This window comes from Neoarius graeffei, chromosome 10 (assembly GCF_027579695.1).
Source record: "Neoarius graeffei isolate fNeoGra1 chromosome 10, fNeoGra1.pri, whole genome shotgun sequence".
Classification (NCBI taxonomy): domain Eukaryota; kingdom Metazoa; phylum Chordata; class Actinopteri; order Siluriformes; family Ariidae; genus Neoarius; species Neoarius graeffei.
Genome location: NC_083578.1, coordinates 70,936,404 through 70,961,608, shown reverse-complemented (window position 1 = coordinate 70,961,608; position 25,205 = coordinate 70,936,404). Strand labels below are relative to the sequence as shown.

The following is a 25,205-nucleotide window of genomic DNA, read 5'->3' as shown; positions in this document are numbered from 1 at the left end:
GCAATGCGCATGCGGAACACTTTTAGGTCGCTTTTCGTTCATACTGAGGATCACATACAAGTCGCATATATTTGTTAATGTGAACGACCTCACAAAAAAATCGGAATTGAGCATTAAGCCTTGCAGTGTGAACGTAGCGTAAGTATGCAAGATGGCTGCCATGCATGCTCTCCAGTCATTTGGAGCATCTTTTGTGCATGTCCTCAGAAATGAACGCTACATGTCAAATGAAATAAACACTACATGGCAATTCAGCATTGTTATTCAATGTCTGTGACCAACTAAACAAACTAGCTTTATCTCACGTCACATACTTGTAGTCGGTACTATTCTAGACTGTTATTGGGCATTAACACTAAGGAGGGGTTTACATGGACCAGATTTTCTACGGTTTGCTATGGTCAGCAGTAGAACGATTACCACTGCTAGCGTTATGCTAGTGACGGTGGAGCTGCGCGTTGGTTCCAATTAAACTCGATTCAACTTTGAGCGTAATGCAATGCTCATCAGTGGTAATTTAATGTATCTGAGGAATATTTCAGACATTTTGACCAATCAAAGCGGTACCATTCTGATAGTGACGGGGCATCTGAAATGACAAGAAGACCATTTATAGCAATGAATTATTATGGTCTGAGTGTTGCATTGCGCTGTGCCACTGCCTCCCCCCCCCCCCATGTGATCCCTGCCTTTACTGATTTCCTATAATATTTACTATTTGGATTTCAAAAACCTCTTGTTAGTGTTGTAGTCAAGACCAAAGTATGTCAAGACCAAGACTTTGAGGGGTTGAGATCAAGTTAAGCCCAAGACCAAGGCAGGATGAGACTGAGTCAAGACCAGGATCAGACCAGTGTGTGTGTGAAGGTGTGGCGAGGGGTGACTGCCATTAACAGGAAGAAAAACTTCAAATTGGCAATGAGTCACGTTATTGGTCGCATTCGAAGCAGCAAATTTTGCATCCAATCACAGTAACGATGTTAACAAATAAATCAGACAATGTACAGGCAATTTTAGTGAAATTCCCACAGTTGTGGTCTTGACCGTTCTTGAAATAAAATCCTGAGTCCTCTATGTCTGAGACCAAGACAAGACCGAGTAAAAATGTGGTCAATTCCAAGACGAGACCAAGACCTTCAGAAAGTGGTCTTGAGACCAGTCTCGAGTACCACAACACTACCTCTCAGCGTCTTCAAACCTTCTGAATGGTCTGTTTTGCATACCACGAAATGCAGCTCATGACAACAATCACAACAACAGCAGAAAACATATATATATATTTTTAAATTTGTTTATAATTAGTCATAGATTACATGGCACTGTGAACGCCATACAAATTGAATGAGCTGTTCCTACAGAAACAAGAATGCATTAAATAATGTATAATATTAGAACGAATACATTAATATTAATGAGCCTGTGATTTGTCTTGCAGCTTAAACTTCAGTCAGAGCTGCAGTTATAGAAAATTTATCAATACTTTTCAACAGCACAGTCGGCTTTAATGGAGCAACAGAGTCTGAACTTACAGCTAGATGTTTCTCAGCCAGGCTTTCTACTGAAATCATGTTGCTCTTGAAAACACAGCTGGGAGTGGAGGCTCAAGGATAAGGAATTATACAGTTAAAGTTTCGACACACTCATTCATAGTAATATACTGTACGTCCACACTTTTGACTGGCACGCTATATTCTTGGGTTTCAGTCATGTGACTTTTCTTAGCGATTTCACTTCCGGTAAAACAGCTGGTGGTCTAGCAAACCAAAACGGCTGCCGTAGTGCAAACAACTAGCGATAACTTATCAGAGTACGCTCGTAATCTAGAAGCCACTGCTGGCTTTAGATATATTCAGAAGATTGCCGTGTGCAATGGAATCGACCCCTACAGTCTGGGAAAGAAGGATTTGTCATACGATCTTGAAAACTACCCTTCAGTCGAGTTCCCCGACATCTCGAACTATCTGGTGTTGCAGACGTCCTTCTACACCGCAAAACAGATGAAAGCGTGGAAGAGTATGGAGGCTTACAACTTTTTTGTATGTGGCTGGGTGAAGGACCTCGGTGTCAAGTCACTGCCGAATGAATCCTGTATTGTTTTTGCCCGTGTTAGTCTGTTTTTTTAAGCTTTTCGTTCTCATCTTTACAACGAAGCGCTGCAAGTTGAAGTGTCAACAAAGAACAGTTGGCTTGATTCTCACTTGTGTTGGCTCTTACCTCTCAGGTAAATCATTCACAAACAAGGGCGCAGATAGCACAGGGGACGGGGGGGACATGTCCCCCCAGATTTATAGTGACCCCCATCTGTCCCCCCCACCCACCGTCCCTACGTAAGGCGCCACACATAGGTAGAAAAAGTGAGGATTAACGTTCCGTTAGTTAGACTAACTTACACTGCAGCACAAAGTTGAAATGGCAGCAGCAGCAGCCTTGTCAGTGATCAATCCACATTTTCCCCTTCTTGAATCGGTGTAGGCTGGAGCAGATCCTTGCAGAGTTGGGAAAGCAAGGTGTTCATTTTCCACGTAATTCTCGGTTAATAACACTGCACAGCTCATCCATTTGATAGCAGCGGTGTTTCTGCTGCGACTAATGGTGCGTTCAGTTCTACTCGTAAGTTGGAAGTTTGAAGTCGGAAAAGCATTGAAATCCAGCATAAACGTTGGGGTTTTCGTTTCATTTCATTAACTGGCCATTTTTTTCGAATTCCATGTTCCATGATGTCCCAGTTTTTAAACTGGGAAGCGCTCAGTTCTGAGGTTATGTTGCTCGGAGCTCCAAGTTCCGACTTCCAGTGTAAATGTAACGCACCATCTCAACCCCGGGGTCCTAAGGGGAGCTGGGGACTTTACCTGTCGCGGTAACCATAGTGATCATAAACAACTGTCTAATGACCGAGCTGGTGATCTTTCTGCCACATTAAGCCAGAGAAGAGGGGGAAAAAATCACAGCGTTTGTTTCAAGAACCAAAAGATGTAAATATCCTGTGCCTGTTGCCTTTCCCAGATGTGACAAATACTTGTTTTGTAATGTTGAGTAGCTAGTCTGATAATAATAAGAAGGAATTTGGACTTACCTGAAGTAGGCTAAATGTAAAATAACAGCATTCTAGGCTGTAGGTGAATATCTTTTAATGTTGTTATTTTTATGTATAATGTTATTTTAGTAAGCAGCAACTGTTAACTGAAATTATGAGATTCAAGATGTTAACATTGTCCTCCTGGCCTGCAGGCAATCCCTGGTGGGGTCAACAATGAAAAAACAAAAAACAATTACAGCGTTTTTTCAAAAACCGAGCAATGTTGACCAGGTAGGCCTTTGTCTACCAATGTTCATTCAGTTAGAAAACTCACAATTCGAATGTATATTGAAGCTTCAGTACACACACACACCATTTTATATATATATATATATATATATATATATATATATATATATATATATATATATATATATATATATATAAATGCATTTACACAAAATGGAATCATTTGCTGACAGCTCAGTCCCCCCAGTTCAAAAATCCTATCTGCGCCCCTGTTCACAAAGATCATCAGAAACCCCTTTAAAGACCTGGAGCTTAGTTAAACAAGACGGAGAAGTGATCACGGCGCATGGTAACTGTATGGTCGGGTAAGAATTTTGTCGCGACCTTCATGCATATGGACTTTATTATTCATGGTTGTTTTGATCGCGTGCACTTGCTGAAAGTCTCGTTGAAAAGACCGCTAGGACACCCTGTTAAAGAAAGCAAGACACGCATTGTTTTCAGTATGGCAGCCATCGAGTGAGGAGTAAACAAAAGAAACAGCTGGGGACTTTAGCGCTTCCTGACTTTAAAAAAAAAAGTAACATAAAATAATGACACACAGCAAGAAAAGTACTTGGAAAACACGAAGGCCATAGCTGAGAGGGAGATACAAACCTTTCACCAAGTGATCACTGCAAACTCAAGCATGCTTCGACTCGGCTCCCTTCGATTTCAGCGAGAGGTTCGAAAGCCACCTTTCTCGACGTCTTTTTGTGAAATCCTGTGTTCGTTCACCCTTTTTTATTAGTTCACGAAGAACCCTGAAGAAACTTTTATCAGTTTCAGGGTTTGATCGATTCGAACAACCTAAAACAACGCAAGCGTAAGGCATTTTTCATGCGAGCAGTGCACCTTCTCCGTACTCATTCACACGTTTTATTCTGTAGAACAAACTGAGATCACAAACATGATACGATAATAAAGTCATTCCAAAGTGCACCTTCTTGGCCTTCAGAAACACTAAAAGAAATGAAGAAAAAGCATTGTGGAAGTCAGTAAATGTTACTTTTATAGACCAAGCACAGGGAAAAAAATATGGAATCACTCAATTCTGAGGAAAAAAATATGGAATCATGAAAAACAGACAAACAAAAGAACATTCAAAACACATCACTACACTGAGTGCAGAATTATTAGGCAAGTGAGTATTTTGACCACAACATCCTTTTAATGCATGTTGTCCCACTCCAAGCTGTTTAGGCTTGAAAGCCTACTACCAATTAAGTATATCAGGTGCTGTGCATCTGTGTAATGAGAGGGGGTGTGGTCTAATGACATCAACACCCTATATCAGGTGTGCATAATTATTAGGCAACCTCTTTTCCTCTGGCAAAATGGGTCAGAAGAGAGATCCGACAGACTTTGAAAAGTCTAAAATTGTGAGATGTCTTGCGGACGGATGCAGCACTCTTGAAATTGCGAAGATGTTGAAACGTGATCACCGAACAATCAAGCGTTTCATTGCAAATAGTCAACAGGGTCGAAAGAAACGTGTGGAAAAAAAAAGGCGCAAAATAACTGCACATGATCTGCGGAAAATCAAGCGTGAAGCTAACAAGCAGCCATTAGCATCCAGTTCTGCCGTATTCCAGAGTTGCAACATTCCTGGAGTGTCAAAGAGTACAAGGTGTGCAATACTGAGGGACATGGCCAAGGTAAGGAAGGCTGAAAAATGACCACCACTGAGTAAGGCACACAAGATAAAACGTCAAGACTGGGCCAAGAAATATCTTAAGACTGATTTTTCTAAGGTGCTGTGGTCTGATGAGATGAGAGTGACTCTTGATGGGCCAGATGGATGGGCCTGTGGCTGGATCAGTAATGGGCACAGAGCTCCACTCAGACGCCAGCAAGGTGGAGGTGGAGTACTGCTATGGGCTGGTATCATCAAAGACGAGCTTGTTGGACCTTTTCGAGTTGAGGATGGACTCAAACTCAACTCCCAGACCTACTGCCAGTTCCTGGAAGAAACCTTCTTCAAGCAGTGGTATAGGAAAAAGTCAGCATCTTTCAAGAAGAACATGATTTTCATGCAGGATAATGCTCCATCTCATTCGTCCAAATACTCCACTGCGTGGCTAGCCAGTAAAGGTCTGAAAGGTGAAAAAATAATGACACGGCCCCCTTGTTCACCTGACCTAAACCCCATAGAGAACCTGTGGTCCATTATAAAACGTGAGGTCTACAAAGAGGGAAAACAGTACACCTCTCTGAACAGCGTCTGGGAGGCCGTGGTTGCTGCTGCACACAATGTTGGTCGTGAACAGATAAAGAAATTGACAGAATCTATGGATGGAAGGCTTTTGAGTGTCCTCATGAAGAACGGTGGCTATATTGGTCACTGATTTGTTTTGTGTTTGAATGTCAGATATGTTTATTTGCAAATCTGGAGTTGTCATATCAGTGTACCTGGTGAAAATAAATAAGTGAAATGGCTACATATTTGGTTTTTATTAAGTTGCCTAATAATTCTGCACAGTGAAAGTTACCTGAACACATACATATTCTCCTAAAATGGCCAAAACTAAAAACGCCCCACTCTAACTTCCATACATATTCAGCTTTGATATTTATGAGTCTTTTTGGTTGATTGAGAACATAGTTGTTGTTCAATAATAAAACTAATCCTCAAAAATACAACTTGCCTAATAATTCTGCACTCAGTGTAGTACTTAGTTGCACCACCTCTGGCTTTTATAACGGCTTGCAGTCTCTTAGGCATGGACTTGATGAGTGACAAACAGTATTCTTCATCAATCTGGTGCCAACTCTCTTTGGCCAAGTTTACATTAGACCGTATCTGTCTCGTTTTCTTCGCGGATGCACTGTCCGTTTACATTAAAACGCCGGGAAACGGGAATCCGCCAGGGTCCACGTATTCAATCCAGATCGTGTCTGGTCCGGTGCTGTGTAAACATTGAGATACGTGGATACGCTGTGCTGAGCTCTAGCTGGCGTCGTCATTGGACAACGTCACTGTGACATCCACCTTCCTGATTCGCTGGCGTTGGTCATGTGACGCGACTGCTGAAAAACGGCGCGGACTTCCGCCTTGTATCACCTTTCATTACAGAGTATAAAAGTATGAAAATACTGCAAATACTGATGCAAATACTGCCCATTGTGTAGTTATGATTGTCTTTAGGCTTGCCGTCCTTCCACTTGCAAGTGGTAAGTGACGCGCATGCCCGACATGCACTGGGATCACACACACACAGCGGCTCAGTCCCGAATCACTGCTCGTGCACTCCACTCGCGTGCTCTGTGAGCTGCGCAGGGCCGGAGTGCGCACCCTCCAGAGGGCACTCGCTGTTCAGGGCGGAGTGATTTGGAGAGCAGGATGCCTGCGGAGCCGAGCATATCCGTGTATTGGCGTTGCTGTGTGCACGCGAATCGTGTATTGGCGTTGCTGTGTGCACACTAATCGTTTTAAAAACGTTAATCTGATGATCCGCTGATACGGTCTAATGTAAACCCCACCTTTGATTGCAGTTGCCAGATCAGCTTTGCAGGCCGGAGCCTTGTCGTGGACCATTTTTTTTTCAATTTCCACCACAAGTTTTCTATTGGGTTGAGATCTGGACTATTTGCAGGCCATGACATTGACTGGATGTGTCTTTCACCAAGGAATGCTTTCATAGTTTTTGCTCTATGGCACGATGCATTGTCATCTTGGAAAATTATTTCATCATCCCCAAACATCTATAAAAGTAACATTTGCTGACTCTCACAATGTATTTTCTTCGTTTATTTTAGTGTTTCTGAAGGCCAAGAAGTTGCACTTTGGAATGACTTTATTATTGTATCATGTTTGTGATCTCAGTTTGTTCTACAGAATAAAACGTCTGAATGAGTGCTCATCCAAGACTGGTGATTCCATACTTTTTGCCAGGGGTTGTAGTGAGGCGGATGTGACGTCACGTGGAACCCAAGAATTTAGTGGATGGTTATTTGCCTGGGGCGGCACGGTGGTGTAGTGGTTAGCGCTGTTGCCTCACAGCAAGAAGGTCCTGGGTTCGAGCCCCGTGGCCGGCGAGGGCCTTTCTGTGCTGAGTTTGCATGTTCTCCCCGTGTCCGCGTGGGTTTCCTCCGGGTGCTCCGGTTTCCCCCACAGTCCAAAGACATGCAGGTTAGGTTAACTGGTGACTCTAAATTGACCGTAGGTGTGAATGTGAGTGTGAATGGTTGTCTGTGTGTCAGCCCTGTGATGACCTGGCGACTTGTCCAGGGTGTACCCCGCCTTTCGCCCGTAGTCAGCTGGGATAGGCTCCAGCTTGCCTGCGACCCTGTAGAACAGGATAAAGCGGCTACAGATGATGATGAGATGAGGTTATTTGCCTGAATGCACATTAAACCTGGGAGTGTTTGTGTCTTGAATGCAGATCTGTCAAGGTTCAGGTTGGAGAATTAGTTTGCATCTGTGTGCAGTTCTGAACATTTACGGCAGATTTCTAAAATGGAATAAGTGCGCTTGTTAATTCAGTGTAAACAGCTAAACAGCGTTATTGCTCCTGCTCTGCATGACACAAATAAAGGAGAGTCTCTTTCACTTTGAAGAAAGGAAGAATGGACTTTAAAGGGAGGAAGTGGAGCAGATGAGAGGAATGGGATTGGAAGCGCTCCTTACTCTCTGTATGAAGAGAGAATGAGCTTGTGCTCTCGGAGAGACTCAAGAGTGGAGTGTTGATGTAGTGCTGCTGCTGTGCTCTCACTGTTGCTAATCTTACTGGTAATTTAGTCCCTGTGACCTTCTGACACACACACACACACACACACGGAATATAGCAGTTCCATTACTAATGTATTCACATGCACACTAAGGTCGTGCGTCCATATAGCGTTTTTTTTTTTTCCTGTCAGAAAAGTGCTAGCAGGACGCTGGGAAGCACTTCATCCCAGTACTTCGTCAAAAAAAGTACTCCCCTGCTGCGCATCAGTTTTATTTCTATGACAACCAATATTTTGAAACATGTCAACTGTGACGGAGTGCCCATCACTACAGTTGAGTATATGCTCTGACTGCCATACCAATGAGCCTGGCTCTGTGGTGTTGTGGTCAGGGTGCAGGTTTGGTACCCTGTAGACCTGGGTTCATTCTCTCACTTCGCTACAGATGGTGTCAAAAGTGGGATGGCTTGCCGGGAGGCTATCGGAGAGGTGTGTGTGTGTGTGTGAGAGAGAGAGAAGCACATGGGTGCGCCTCCCAAAGGGGAGGGCAGTGTGACGGAGTGCCCATCACTGCAGTTAAGTATGTGCTCTGACTGCCATAGCCTGGCTCTTTGGTGTTGTGGTCAGGGTGCAGGTTTGGTACCCTGTAGACCTGGGTTCAAGGCAGGATAAGGTGACTCTTCTCTTGCTTCGCTACATCAACACTAACTGCCGTATAATTGGTTGCCTGAAAAGGTGTGGCAGTGACGATACCAGGGCCTTTGTGAAAAGTTCAGAGATGTCCAACTCTAAGCACTCAGAGTGACTGCATAAAAACAGATGAGCGCTGTGAAAAAAAAGGCATACACACTCTCCACTTTGGGAACAGTTGACGCTTGGGGGAAAAAAAAAGATTAAAATACTATCCCTGTGTCCAAAATCACTCCCTATTCACTATCTAGGGCACTACATAGTGGAGACGCCATTTTGTAGTGCTTAGTGAGAATTATTTACACCCTATATAGTGCACTCAAAGTATCCCACAATGCATCAAGAAAAGTAGTGTACGACTGATGATCATTAATCAAAGCAATATATCCCATCATGCATTGCAGTCGCGCTGAAAGAAATCAAATTAAAAGTCTCAAATTTGATTAAATAAAAGGCAGCGGCAAAGAAGAAAGTATTCAGCCTTGATTTAAAAAACAAAAGCAAAACTGAAAGATGCAGGTACTTTGTATTGATTAATATGGGGAAATACGGTCAGTATAATATGTATTTATTATTTTGAAAACCCACCAGCCAAGCGATCTTGAACGTTTTAATTGTGTGACAGTAGTGATGTAAATGCCAGCGTGACGGACTAGTGTCCGAAAGGGTTTTATCACTTTACCAAAGAGCTCACTATATAGTTCTGTATATAGTAATTCCCTATATAGGGAGTAGTGAACAAGTGAATGATTTCAGACACAGGGTATGTGGACAAGCATCCTGATACAATTATTATTCAATCAGCAGTTTTCAGGCTGAGGACTACAATTGACTTGCTAACTTTAGGACTGCAGTCGTCATGAACGGTTTTGCACTCAAGTTTCCATCAATGAACAGTTGATAACTTCAACAAAACAGACTTCATGTTCAAACTATAATGAATTTCCTGGTTATACTTTGTGACTATATAGGACACAGTTATAGAAGCGAGTTATTTATAATTATGCTATCTGTTATCACCCAGATGAGGATGGGTTCCCTTTTGAGTCTGGTTCCTCTCAAGGTTGCGTCTTCATGTCGTTTGAGGGAGTTTTTCCTTGCCACCGTCGCCTCAGGCTTGCTCAATCCGGATAAATTAGGGATAAAATGAGCTCTTGTTTAAAGTCTTTAATTTTCTGTAAAGCTGCTTGGTGACAATGTCAATCCTGAGCTCGAGATGCTGACCTCTTCTGCTCCTCGGACCTGCCTGATCCATCCTGATGCCCTACGTCTGGTCGGAGTCTCATCACATCACTCCTGTGGAGGACGGATGTGATGAGAAAAGTTGAACAGTTGAAAGTCACACTTGGAAGACGCTCTGGACACTTATAGTAATGCTTTTATGGCTGAGGACTACAGTTGACTTGCTAACTTTAGGACTGCGGTTGTCATGAACAGTTTTGCACTCAAGTTTCCATCAATGAAGAGTTATAACATCAACGAAACTGTCTTCATGTTAAAACTGTTAATGTTATAGTCACCTTGTCTGTTATCACCCAGATGAGGACGGGTTCCCTTTTGAATCAGGCTCTTCTCGAGGTTTCTTCCTGATGTCGTCTGAGGGAGTTTTTCCTTGCCACCGTCGCCACAGGCTTGCTCATTGGAGATAGATCAGGGATAAAATTAGCTCATGTTTAAAGTCATTCAAATTCTGTAAAGCTGCTTTGCAACAATGTCTGTTGTTAAAAGCGCTATAGAAATAAACTTGACTTGACTTGAAAAGCGCTATACAAATAAACTTTACTTTCGCAGATCTGCACTGAGTTCCTTGGACTTTCCCATTGTACTGCGTGTTGGTCAATCCAGTGAGTGCTGTCGAACAAACACTTTTTTTATGTTGTTAGCACAGAGAAGCTACTAGCTGTAGTCAATCACGATAACTAACAGGAAGTTACGAAGCCTTGGCAAGTTAAAAGATATTTGGGAACTTTCAGCAGCAATGGGTTAATGATGTAAGTGGGTGTATGTACATTTTTGATCTTGCATGTATAATGTCTTGTTAAAAGTGCTATACAAATAAACTTGACTTGATTTTTCCTAATTTCATCTCATCTCATCTTTTCCTTCCTTCCTGCCTTTTTCTTTCTTTCTTTTTTCCTTTTTCTTTTACTCCTTCTCTCTCCTTCTCTCCCTCCTTCTCTCCTTCCCACATTCTCTCTCCCTCTATCCTTCCAAAATCTGATTAATAACTCTTGTACACTTAGACTTTTTCCCACTAGTCAAATACTTCCTTCCTTCCTTCCTTCCTTCCTTCCTTCCTTACTGACTTAGACACACACACACACACAGAGATGTATTTTCACACTTTCATTTACTCAGTGCAGGATTCCTTTCATATCAGGCCCTCTCTGACCCCCCCCACACACACACACACACCCACACCCACACACACCCACACCCCGCCCAACCTTCTCATGTGCCAGTGGCAGATGCCAAGCAGTGTGTGTGTTCCTTTGCCCACTGGGCCACTGGCCACTAAGGAACACAATCCAATGCTTTCTATTGGATGAACCTGAGACTCTCTGAGCCAATGCTATACAGAGTGTGTGCGTGTGTGTGTGGGGAGGTTAAAAGATCTCAATAGCACCAGACTAGACAAATTGTTTTCCTGAAAATCCATTCGTCTGTTAATGAATCATCTGTTTGTTTGCAGTGAGTGTGCATGTGACAGGCATGTTAAAGAGAAATACACAGAGAAAAGGACAAGGTCTTTACTTTTTGATTTCAATATACAGCAAACGTATAAAAACTAACAGACATGCTGAAGCACTGCAGCGTGAGATTGAATTGAATCATCTCATCTCATTATCTGTAGCCGCTTTATCCTGTTCTACAGGGTCGCAGGCAAGCTGGAGCCTATCCCAGCTGACTATGGGCGAAAGGCGGGGTACACCCTGGACAAGTCGCCAGGTCATCACAGGGCTGACACATAGACACAGACAACCATTCACACTCACATTCACACCTACGGTCAATTTAGAGTCACCAGTTAACCTAACCTGCATGTCTTTGGACTGTGGGGGAAACCGGAGCACCCGGAGGAAACCCACGCGGACACGGGGAGAACATGCAAACTCCACACAGAAAGGCCCTCGCCGGCCACGGGGCTCGAACCCGGACTTTCTTGCTGTGAGGCGACAGCGCTAACCACTATACCACCGTGCCGCCCTGAATTGAATCAGCAAATCTTAAAAGGTGGCTGTAATTGTGTCTGATTCAGTGGAGATGAGCAGTGAGGTTCTCTCTGTGTCCGTTTGCTTGTCCCCCAGATGGAGAGGTGTAATTCGTTGAGGCATTTATTGAGTCATCGGAGTGAGCTGAGATGAGTTAACTGAATTTACATTCAGTGGAAATCTCCTGCCATTAGCTGTGGAAAGGAAGCCAGGAAGGCACCGGAGTCATTGTGCATGCCTTGTTGACAAGCGTGCCCACATTATTCTGCCGCGCCTCGACGCAATTAAGACAAGCTGTTTATTTTATATGAGTGTAGCTAATTTAACCGTGCTGCTAGACTTGGGTATCCAATACACACACACACACACACACACACACACACACAAAAAATAGAGAGAGAGAGAGACGCTGAATCTTACAGATGTGATATGGATGTGTAGCAGAAGCTATTACATCTGCTGTGATGGCATGCTGCTATCAAATGTGTCCTTGTTTTGGACATATATGTGACTCATTTGTTTCTTGAATGAAAAAGGGTTTGGTGACACCTGGTGTGTGTGTGTGTGTGTGTGTGTGTGTGTGTGTGTGTGTGTGTGTGCGTGCGTGCAAAAAGTCCTGTTTCCTCCACTAAGGTGTTTTTATCCAGTTGAGTGACTGATTTTCTTGCTCTGTGTGATCTAGACAGAGTAAAGAATTGTGTGTGTGTGTGTGTGTGTGTGTGTGTGTGTGTGTGTGAGAGAGAGAGAGAGAGAGAGAGAGATAAACAACCTAATGAAAGATTCAGCTTCCTTTAAATCAGCCTTGTGTGAGACTGTGATGTGTTAACAGCCAACAGAGCAGGCGATGCCTATTTGTTGTCCAGTCTTTTTTACACACACACACACACACACACACACACACACACACACACACACACACACACTTCTTTCTTTCTTTCTTTCTTTCTTTCTTTCTTTCTTTCTTTCTTTCTTTCTTTCTTTCTTTCTTTCTTTCCTTTACTACCACCTTCCTTATTCCTTCATTCCTTCTCCAATTCTTTAATTTCTTTCTTCCTTCCCTTCTTCCCTTCCTCTCTGTATTGTAATCCTTGTGAGGACCCCATCCCCTCCTACACACACACACACACACACACACACACACACACACACACACACACACACAACAGTGAGCTTTCTGACGTTCGTCTCGAATGGAGTGTGCTGTGAGGTCAGTCTCTGTTTCCATAACAGCTGAAATTCTTACATCAGACTTATGCAAGATGTGGTGGTGGGTGGTTTTGTGGTAGAAATGAGACAAATTTGTCAACCAGTTAAGATTTTCACGACACTGTGGGTGAGTAAACCTCCAAAGGCAATGATGCCCTTCATGCTGATGCTCTACCTCTGCTCAGAGCTTCTGCACTCGTGACTCACCTTCTGTAGCTCTGGATGGTCCATATGGATACACGAAATATCTGCACTGCCCAAAAACAGTTCATACCCAAGTCTTTCTTGACTTTTAGTTTGATATTGTTATTGTTACTATTATTATAAATGTTTTGTTATCTTGGCTGAATTGCTCACGGAGTTTTAATTGCAGTGATGTGGATCCCATATTACATGAAACAGCATGACTTGTCCTTTCCAAAGATCCTAGTTACTTGTCTATGCGATGAAATATCTCATCTCATCTCATTATCTGTAGCCGCTTTATCCTGTTCTACAGGGTCGCAGGCAAGCTGGAGCCTATCCCAGCTGACTACGGGCGAGAGGCGGGGTACACCCTGGACAAGTCGCCAGGTCATCACAGGGCTGACACACAGACACAGACAACCATTCACACTCACATTCACACCTACGGTCAATTTAGAGTCACCAGTTAACCTAACCTGCATGTCTTTGGACTGTGGGGGAAACCGGAGCACCCGGAGGAAACCCACGCGGACACGGGGAGAACATGCAAACTCCGCACAGAAAGGCCCTCGCCAGCCACGGGGCTCGAACCCAGACCTTCTCGCTGTGAGGCGACAGTGCTAACCACTACACCACCGTGCCACCCACGATGAAATATTGGTGAGAAAAATAAGTTTGAATTTACATCAGATTTAATCACCGTCACAATCTGCGTACAGCTCAGCGTCCATCTCCACACCTATTACTCTTATTTGAATTACTAATGAACTTGTCAGTGCATAGATCACATATCACAAGAAAGAGTGCAACTGGAGATTTGTAATGATGCTAGTCATTTTATTTGTACAGTACCAGTTAAAAGTCTGGACACGCCTACTTGTTCATAGGTTTTTATGTTTTCGGACTATTTTCTACACTGTAGAACAATACTGAAGAAATCAAAACTATGAAATAGCATAAAGAACATGTATGGAATTATGTGGCAAAAAAAAAAAAAATCATCATGATTCGATTCCATTCATGAGTCGATTTTCCCGCAGTAGTTTTGAAAAAAACAAAACAAAAAAAATGATCAAATTAAATATTCCTTTTGTTAAATTAAAACAAACAAGGGGAAAAAAAAACAAAACTTTTTTTTTTGTTTTCTTAATAACCAACAATACTTACTTACCCACATTTTTAAAGGTTGGAGTAAAATATATAAAGGACATTCCATGGTAGTGCAAAGATATGAAGTTTATCTTCGAGTGGTGAACATATTTCACGAGTGAGTGAAGCAAATGAGTGAAATATTTTTCAGCATGAAAAGATAAACTGCATATCCTCACGCCACCGTGTAATGTTCTTTATATTATACGGACACATCCAAAAAAAAAAAAAACCAAAAGAACCCGCAAGTTAATCAAAGGAATTTTAATTTTGAACCAGTTTGCCATTTTGACAATGAGCATCTAGTCACCAAGAAAACAACGGGAGTGACGCCATTGGAGTGAAACATCTAAAAGGATGTCACTCAGATCTGCGATGTATTTTGTATGAAAAATGTGAGCTTTTCAACACAAGAACATAAACGACATATCTTTAAGCCAGCATATTCTTTGTTTGTGAATGTGTCTATACAATAAAAAGGAGTACCCAAATTTATCGAAACAATTCACTGATTTCCTCGCAAGTGACATAATAGAGATTCATGTCACGGTTTTCGCATGAAAAATACAAGTGGTTTATTTCCCAGTAAACACCCCCCCAAAGTCAATACTTTGTAGATCCACCTTTTGCTGCAATTACAGCTGCAGGTCTCTTGGGGTATGTCTCTATTAGCTTAGCACATCAACCACTGGGATTTTTTCCCATTCCTCAAGGCAAAACGGCTCCAACTCCTTCAAGTTAGATGGGATGCGTTGGTGTACAGCAATCTTCAAGTTATGCCACAGATTCTCAATTGGATTGAGGTCTGGGCTTTGATCGGGCCATTCCAAGACATTTAAATGTTTCCCTTTAAAGGTCCCATGGCATGAAATTTTCACTTTCTGAGGTTTTTTAACGTTAAAATGAGTTCCTCTGACCTTCTTAAGTCACCCCAGTGGCTAGAAATTTCATAATGTGTAAACCAAACTATGCCAACCATTTGAGAATGGCACGTCAAAACGGCGCGTTGATAAACTCTTCCCTTGCCTACGTCAGCAAGGGAGATGATCCCCACGCCCCCCCTCTGGATTCCCACCCACTGTATGGATTGCCCGCCCAACTCAAAAGTTGCTGTTTGTCCTACCAAGCCTACTGCGCATGCGCGAAGCCTACTGCACATGCGCAGAACACATGACTACATTTTGCGCTGTACATGGATGTGACAACACAGAAAGGAGTCTGTTTTTACTGCCGACGGGAGAGCCCCTGAAGACGCAGTGGCTTAATTTTATTTACTTCAATAATACGCCGTCGAGTCTACCTAAGACGGTGTATGTTTGTCAGAAGCATTTTCCTGATGAATGTTTCCACAACTTGGGACAGTAGGGCAGGTTTTGCACATCAGCTGTCACTGAAGCCTGGGTCTGTGCCAAGCATCCCTGCCGCATCAGCAACAAACACCGAACAAGTAAGTGTATAACTGGTCGTTTTGCCGTGTTTTAAAATCAGTGCGTTAGCCTAGCAATGGCTACATTAGCTGTGCAGCTAACCGCTTCCTGCAGTTAGCCAGGTACATGGGCTCGAGTTGTACCATTTTTTTAGACAGGGCGGACGGACCAGGGCATTCGCCCGCCTGGCCGTGCCCGACGAGGAGCGCTCTCGGCCGGCTTGGGAGGCAGACGGCAGCCCCTCCTGGAAGTGCAGTTTTACCATGGGTCTCATGCGGAAAAAAATGACAAAGTCCCACTGCTCAGTTTTACCATGGGCCTCAGGCGGGAAAAAATGACAAAGTCCCAGTTTTACCATGGGCTCGAGTTGTACCATTTTTTTAGACAGGGCGGACGGACCAGGGCATTCGCCCGCCTGGCCGTGCCCGACGAGGAGCGCTCTCAGCCGGCTTGGGAGGCAAATGGCAGCCCCTCCCCCCATGGCACGCCCCCACCGTCTACCCTTCCCCGCCTCCTGCTTCTCATTAGCAAAACGACGCACTGGGAAAAGCGCTGAAATGGGGCTTTCTCCCAGGAGGCTATATCTACGTGCCGAGGGTTCATTTTGAGAAAGGCTGCAGATATAACATCTGGAAGCCTCCACGAGCCCGTTTAAAGCATCAACAAACCACCATGCCATGGGCCCTTTAAACCACTCCATTGTCCTGCTGGAACATAAAACTTCGATCCCAGTCTCAAACCTCTGGCTGACTCAAACAGGTTTCTCTCCAGAATTGCCCTGTATTTCGTGCCATCCATCTTTCCTTCAGTTCTGACCAGCTTTCCTGTCCCTGCAGATGAAAAACATCCCCACAGCATGATGCTGCCACCACCATGCTTCACTGTAGGGATGGTGTTCTCAGGGTGTTGGGTTTGCGCCACGCATGGCATTTCCCATGATGGCCAAAAAGATCAATTTTAGTCTCATCTGACCAGAGAATCTTCTTCCATGTGTTTGGGGAGTCTGCCACATGCTGTTGGGCAAACTCCAAATGTGTTTTCTTTTTGTCTGGCAAAGCTCCACTCTGTGGAATTTACGGCTTAAAGTGGTCCTATGGACAGATACTCCCATCTTTGCTGTGGATCTTTGCAGCTCCTTCAGTTTTATCGTTGGTGTCTTTTTTGCAGCTCTGATTAATGCCCTCCTTGCCTGTGAGTTTTGGTGGGCAGCCTTCTCTTGTCAGGTTTGTAATAGTGCCATATTCTTTCCATTTTGCTATAATGGATTTAATGGTGCTCCCTGGGATATTCAAAGTTTGGGAAATTTTTTTATAACCCAACCCTGATCTATACTTCTCCACAACTTTGTCTCTGACCTGTTTGAAGTGCTCCTTGGTTTTCATGTTGCTTGCTTAGTAGTGTTGCAGAGTCAGGGTCCTTCCAGAACAGGCTGATTTATACAGACATCATGTGACACTTTGATTGCCCATAGGTGGATCTTAATCAACTAATTATGTGACTAACGAAGTGAATTGGTTGGACCAGCTCTTATTTAGGAGTTCCGTACAAAAGGGAGTGAATACCTATACACTCCAGATTTCTGATTTTTCATCTTAATTATTGTTTGTGTCACAATAAAACAACAATTTGCACCTTTAAAGTGGTAGGCATGTTGTGTAAATCAAGTGGACAAACACCAAGGGGGATGAATACTTTTCCAAGACAGTGTGTGTATAAATATATACACCGTATACCTGAGACTGTACACTTGTGAAGTCTTGGAAGTGTTCAAATACTGTCCTACCTGCGTGTCTAAGAAACTGCCTTCTTATTGAAATGCACTGCACGCTTCTGCCATTTTGGCTGTGCACCCTGTTTCAAGCATAAATTAAGCATTACATTAAGTGACTGCTTGATAAAACAGAGTGGTTGTAAGTCTCACAAATCCACATCACAAAATGAAAATGAAGGGCTGGACTTTAAGGTTCATAAGTTTTTGCATTGCAGCAGGACTGATCTGTGACACGACAGCTCTTGATTGCTCACTGTCAAGGTTTACAGTCAGCAAGAACTACATTTAAAGATGTATGCATATTTGATTGCATCCTTGAGACACGTAACAAAGACAGCTTGAATATTTATTCCTACTTTATACAGTTGCATGGAAATGAGCACATATTCAAGCATGACACATAAATTATTCTGTTCTGGAAAGTGATTTGAGCTCAACTGATGAACGAGCATCTGCCTTTTGGAGTCAGTCCTTAATTTACATGAAACTATCCTTAAGACCGATTAAAAAGGTGTTTATTCCTGAGATCGGATCATTTTCGTATCCTTATGTTAGTCTGTAAAATAAATGTGCATGTTTTCTTAATAGACAAATTGGCACAACATTATGGCAAAAAAGGTCAGAATTACCGTACATTAATACACACAGGAAACAGCAGTCTGTAATGGCATGTCAACATGATGAATGTGGAGGATTTGCTGAAGTTGTTGCTAAGTATAGGTTTAGAAAATAAGGAAATATAAGGTAATTGCTAGTTGTTGGGAGCTGAGATGGAGTGGTCTCAAGTGGACGACTTTGTTGTTGTTGTTTTCTGCTTGCAAAACCTTATAGCCTCATCTCATCTCATCTCATTATCTCTAGCCGCTTTATCCTTCTACAGGGTCACAGGCAAGCTGGAGCCTATCCCAGCTGACTATGGGCGAAAGGCGGGGTACACCCTGGACAAGTCGCCAGGTCATCACAGGGCCGACACATAGACACAGACAACCATTCACACTCACATTCACACCTACGGTCAATTTAGAGTCACCAGTTAACCTAACCTGCATGTCTTTGGACTGTGGGGGAAACCGGAGCACCCGGAGGAAACCCACGCGGACACGGGGAGAACATGCAAACTCCACACAGAAAGGCCCTCGCCGGCCCCGGGGCTCAAACCCAGGACCTTCTTGCTGTGAGGCGACAGCGCTAACCACTACACCACCGTGCCGCCCACCTTATAGCCTAATCGTGCAATTTTATTCGTAACATGGATTTTCTTTGAAAATATTATGACCTCATTTGGAAATAATGCTAATTTTGTTTGTTTGTACTGACTTGTATTTAACTTTCCAATACAATTCACATGCAACACTTACCGGTAAGTGCACCAACCATTTAGAAATATTATAGTTTGACATTTTGTATGTGTATAATATGTGTACAACCCCAATGGGACGCTGTGTAAAATGCAAACAAAAACAGAATGTAACAAATCCTTCCCCCCCCCTTTGCCTATATTCAGTTAAATGCGATACAAAGACAAGATATAAAATGTTCAAACTGATCTACTGATATAAAAAAAAACTTATAATTTTTTAATTGTTGACACGGTGAAGTTTTCAGTGAGAATACAGTATTTAGCATTTATAGAAGGAGTCTCTAGCATTAGTGCTTTTCAACAACCGCAGGTAAAGCTGTTTCTTTGAGTTTTACATCACAAAGTCTTTAGGATGGAGGACTTTGCAGTTTTATTATTTGTATTGAGAGTAGGGCTGGGTGTGATGCAGCAATATAGTATTGATATTGTGATTTGCAATCTTATCTCATCTCATTATCTGTAGCCGCTTTATCCTGTTCTGCAGGGTCGCAGGCAAGCTGGAGCCTATCCCAGCTGACTATGGGTGAAAGGCGGGGTACACCCTGGACAAGTCGCCAGGTCATCACAGGGCTGACACATAGACACAGACAACCATTCACACTCACATTCACACCTACGGTCAATTTAGAGTCACCAGTTAACCTAACCTGCATGTCTTTGGACTGTGGGGGAAACCGGAGCACCCGGAGGAAACCCACACGGACACGGGGAGAACATGCAAACTCCACACAGAAAGGCCCTCGCCGGCCACGGGGCTCGAACCCAGGACCTTCTTGCTGTGAGGCGACAGCGCTAACCACTACACCACCGTGCCGCTGTGATTTGCAATGGTTTGCAGATAATTTTTTACCTATATTCAAGTGAATACAATGCAAAGACAATACATGTAATGTCCAAACTAATAAACTTCTTTTTTTTTTTTTGTAAATATACACTCATTCTGAATTGGATGACTGAAACCTGTTCCAAAAAAAGTCGGGACAGGGGCAACAAAAGACTGGGAAACTTGTGGAATGCTCACAAAACACCTGTTTGGAATGTTCTACAGGTAAACAGGTGAACTGGTAACTGGAAAGGCTCAGTCATTCACAAGCAAGGATGGTGCGAGGTTCACCACTTTGTGAAAAACTGTGCAGGAAAATTGTCCTGCAGTTTAAGAATAATGTTTCTCAATACGCAGCTGTAAGGAATTTAGAGATTTTATTATCAGCAGTCCATATCATCATCAAAAGATTCAGGGAATCCGGAGAAATCTCTGCGTGTAAGGAGCAAGGCTGAAAACCAACATTGAACACCAGTGACCTTTTCATCCCTCAGGTGGCAGTGAATTAAAAACTGACATGATTGTAGAACAGATATTACTACATGGGCTTGGGAACACTTCTAAAAAACACTGTCGGCCAGTGCAGTTTGTCGCTGCATGTGTAGTACCAATGCAAAGCAAAAGCTATACATTAACACCATCCAGAAACACTGCTGAATTCTCTGAGTTCGAGCTCATCTGAGATGGACTCTCACTAAGTGGAAAAGTGTACTGTGGTCTGACAAGTCCACATTTCAGATTGTTTTTGGCAATCATGTACGTTGTGTCTTCTGTGCTAAAGAGGAAAAGGACCATCCAGATTGTTAGAAGAAGAAGCCTTTATTTGTCACATGCACACTCAAGCACAGTGAAATTCATCCTCTGCATTTAACCCATCTGAAGCAGTGAACACGCGCGCACACACACACAAATGAGCAATGAGCACACACATGTACTCAGAGCAGTGGGCAGCCATGCTACAGCACCCGGGGAGCAGTTGAGGGTTAGGCGCCTTGTTCAAGGGCACTTCAGCCCAAGGCTGCCTCATGTTAACCTAACCACATGTCTTTGGACTGTAGGGGAAACCAGAGCACACGCAGACACAGGGAGAACACGCAAACTCCACACAGAAAGGCCCTCGCCGGCCGCTGGGCTCAAACCCAGAATCTTCTTGCTGTGAGGCGACAGTGCTAACCATTACACCACTGTGCCGCCCAGCACTTGTTACCAGCACAAAGTTCAAAAGCCAGTATCTGTGATGGTATAGGAGTGCATTAGTGCACATGGCAGGGGTAATTTGCATATCTGTGAAGGCACCATTAATGCTGAAAGGTAAATATAGGTTTTGGAGCAACATACGCTGCATCCAGATGCCCTCATTTTCATGGATGTCCCTGCTTATTCCAATAAGATAATGCCAAGGCACATTCTGCATGTGTTACAACAGTATGGCTTTGTAGTAAAAGAGTGTGGGTGCTAAACAGGCCTGCCTGCCTCCCATTGAAAACATGTGGCACATTATGAAGCACAAAATATGACAACGGAGAGTAATTGAAGTCATGTATCATGCAAAAATGGGAAAGAATTTCATGTTCAAAACTTTAACAATTAGTGTCCTCAGTTCCTAAATGCTTGCTGAGTGTTGTTAAAGAAAAAGTGATGTAACACAGTGGTAAACATGCCCCTGTCCCAACTTTTTTTTTTAAATAAATGTGAAGCTGGCAGGCTCAGGGAGCTTCCGAGAGGCAGGTGTATGTTCTATTTCGGAGCTGGCGTGGAGTCCCGGGTGGGAGCTGTTTTGGGGAAAGTATAGTGGCGTCGTCTTCAGAGTTTTCTAGGGGAGAGGGGAAATGCGTTAGTAATATGCTCGTTGGAAGCTATGTGGTAAGTGTGCGCCTTTTATACTCCTCCTGGAAGCTGCAGGAGGGTAGAGAGTGGTGCCTCTTAACTTGCTACAGCTGTGCGAGCCGCACTCTGGGAGCCACGTGCTCTCTGGCTTTCCACAACAATGGTGGTGCTGAAGGGAAGAGCAGTGGTCCTTTCAGCACCGGGAGAGCGGTGGTGTGAGAAGCGACTGCCTTCTTGGACGGGGAGATGCAGGAACTTTTGCCACATAGGTCAGAAAAGGATTTGCGAATGACTGACTATATTCTGCTTGTATTTCTATTTTACACAGCCTCCCAGGTTTTTTGGAATTGGGGTAGTATTAAATCCATTAATTAACAGAAATAAGAGCTGCCATTCATTAAAAATAGGTGTGTAAGTTGGCTCCATTTCCCATAGCATCTTCTTTTAATTCTGTACAACACTTTATTAGAGCCAGCACTAAGGAACTGATAAGTGACACATCTGGTATGGCTTAAGCTGCAATGTGCTGTATACTACTTAATGTGCTGCATGCAAATATCATCATCTTATGACACACTCCTTTCTGTTGTTAGGGGGATTTTACCCTTTTCAAGGGGTTATGCTGTTAAATAATGTGTATTTTTATTGGGGGAGGGGGGGCAGCACGGTGGCTGTGATGACCTGGCGACTTGTCCAGGGTGTACCCCGCCTTTCGCCCGTAGTCAGCTGGGATAGGCTCCAGCTTGCCTGCGACCCTGTAGAACAGGATAAAGCAGCTAGAGATAATGAGATGAGATGAGAGATTTTTATTGGGGGGTCGGCATGGTGGTGTAGTGGTTAGCACTGTCGCCTCACAGCAAGAAGGTTCTGGGTTCGAGCCCCGTGGCCGGCAAGGGCCTTTCTGTGCGGAGTTTGCATGTTCTCCCCGTGTCCGCGTGGGTTTCCTCCGGGTGCTCCGGTTTCCCCCACAGTCCAAAGACATGCAGGTTAGGTTAACTGGTGACTCTAAATTGAGCGTAGGTGTGAATGTGAGTGTGAATGGTTGTCTGTGTCTATGTGTCAGCCCTGTGATGACCTGGCGACTTGTCCAGGGTGTACCCCGCCTTTCGCCCGTAGTCAGCTGGGATAGGCTCCAGTTTGCCTGCGGCTCTGCATAGGATAAGCGGTTACAGTTAATGGATGGATGGATGGATGGATGGAAGGAAATTTTTATTGTCACAGAAGCAAGTTATATAACTTTAACCCCTACCTAAGTATTTTTTGGCCATTTGTCATTTCAGCTCTGTGAGCTTTGCCTTTAAGGGAGTTTTGTGGGTATCGCCAAATGCAAGCCAGCTCTGACAGGCACCATTCTGGGTAACTGACATTCCTCAACATACACACAATAGTATGAAAAAAAATAGTTTTTGTAAATCTGATGGAAAATTTTATTTTTGTTTATGCACAATTTTACTGAAAGATAAAAAAAAACATGAGGCAGACTGTTGTTAATTTCATAATTATTGTACTTTTAAAATATCATTGTAAATGTAAAGCTGAGGCAGATATTCAGGCAATGCTTATTTTGCAGTATCGAAAACATATAGTATTGATCCACCACTGTCTTGCGATTGTCACTTAGTTTTCTGTATTGTGACATTCCTAATGCTGTGGATTATCAGCTGTTATTTTGCTATTAGTTCTCATGACTGACTCAGCTCTTGGTATGCTATGTTCAATAAAGGGTTGAAACCAATGAGCTCTTTGTTTTGCTCATCAGACAGTTTTGCTATTATCGAAGGTGGAGAAACATTTGGAGAGAAGGGTGAGAACAAATCTATTTTAGAGGTCACTGAGAAATGCAGTCTGTGCTGGTGTTGGGAGTTTCAGCAAATTCATGGACATGTAGTTATAAAATGCTTTGGCAAAAAACATGAATTTTGTGGTTATGATGCACTGTCGGAAAGTGGTACTGATCTTAATTAAGTTGACTTCTTAAGAAGTGAAGAAATTATCTCATCTCATCTCATTATCTCTAGCCGCTTTATCCTGTTCTACAGGGTCGCAGGCAAGCTGGAGCCTATCCCAGCTGACTCCGGGCGAAAGGCGGGGTACACCCTGGACAAGTCGCCAGGTCATCACAGGGCCGACACATAGACACAGACAACCATTCACACTCACATTCACACCTACGGTCAATTTAGAGTCACCAGTTAACCTAACCTGCATGTCTTTGGACTGTGGGGGAAACCGGAGCACCCGGAGGAAACCCACGCAGACACGGGGAGAACATGCAAACTCCACACAGAAAGGCCCTCGCCGGTCACGGGGCTCGAACCCCGACCTTCTTGCTGTGAGGCAACAGCGCTAACCACTACACCACCGTGCCGCCCCATTATAAGAAATTAAAACAAAAAACAAACAAAACAACTAGAAGCGCAATCGAAGAGAGCAGACCTTTGTCAAGGCCAAATGCTGTTACCTTGCATCAGTAGTTAAAGTGAAACAAAATGGCGTGGATTCACCCTGTGACTTGGCTTGGCAACAAAATTTAATGGGTTCTTCCTTGCCCCATGCTACACCTTTCCACCAAGTTTCATGGAAATCGTGTTGGTAGGTTTTGCACAATCCTGCTTACAGCCAGATGAACTGCATTGAAAACATAACCTCCTTGGCATAATTACTTATGAGGAAAAAGCACAAGTTCAAGGTCATATTTGTGACTTTTTTTTATTTACAGGGAATGCAGTGTTGTCCACAATTGAGGGATCTCAGCTGCTGTATTCTCTCCAGCCACACCCTGCCCTCAATCCCATCATGCACCTACTCCCACCCAATATCATGGTCTCTGGCCACAAGCTCATCCCTGGAGTCCTTCCTCCAACTGACAGCACAGGTACGATTACCAATGATTCCATGGCTCTCAAATCGCTACTAATCCAAGACAGCAAATGATTTTAAGGGTTTTAAGTAGTCCCTAAAGTGGCTTAAAGGATGAAATTGCTCAGAACCATCAGGGGGAAAAAAAAAATCAAATTAGATCCATAACCGCTTGGCTGAAGCAGGAAACCCTTTGTTGTCATGGGGACAGCTTGTGATAACTTGTCGGGGAATAGACTGACAGAATTTTACTGTGTCAAACATCGAGCTTTAGGCATAATCAGGTACACTTTAGCCATCTTTGTGTATTTCTGTTTGCTGCTGGGGGATTCGTGATTCATCTCTGCTGAATCTCGATCACAGGAATTCACTACAGTGAATAAAACCAGAATTCATGTGTGTGTGTGTGTGTGTGTGTGTGTGTGTGTGTGTGTGTAATGGATCGTGGTGGGTTTGACAGAGCAGAGGAAAATATGCAAAAAGAGCTGATCGTGACGCCGGGCTAATCCACCAGCACTCCAGACTGGAGTTTCAGAAAGAAGACACAGTTCACACACTCTCTCTGTGTCTGTTTCCTCAGACAGCCTTTGCCTTTTTGCCTCCCAGCTTGCAATTTCTACATCTGCACTCCAGCCTCATCAGTGCACATCATAATTCATCCTGAAACCTTAAATTTAATCATGCACGTGATACTTCTTTGGAAAACCATCAAGATATATC

At 43.5% G+C, this 25,205-nt stretch overlaps 1 protein-coding gene across 1 annotated transcript in view; it reads left to right on the top strand.

Moving 5' to 3' along the window:
* nphp4 (nephronophthisis 4) overlaps window positions 1-25,205 on the top strand; it is a 522,237-nt gene that overhangs the window by 101,769 nt on the left and 395,263 nt on the right. The window contains exon 5 of the mRNA XM_060932193.1: window positions 24,346-24,501. Coding sequence (XP_060788176.1) covers window positions 24,346-24,501 — 156 coding nt within the window. The remainder of the gene's footprint in view (window positions 1-24,345; window positions 24,502-25,205) is intronic.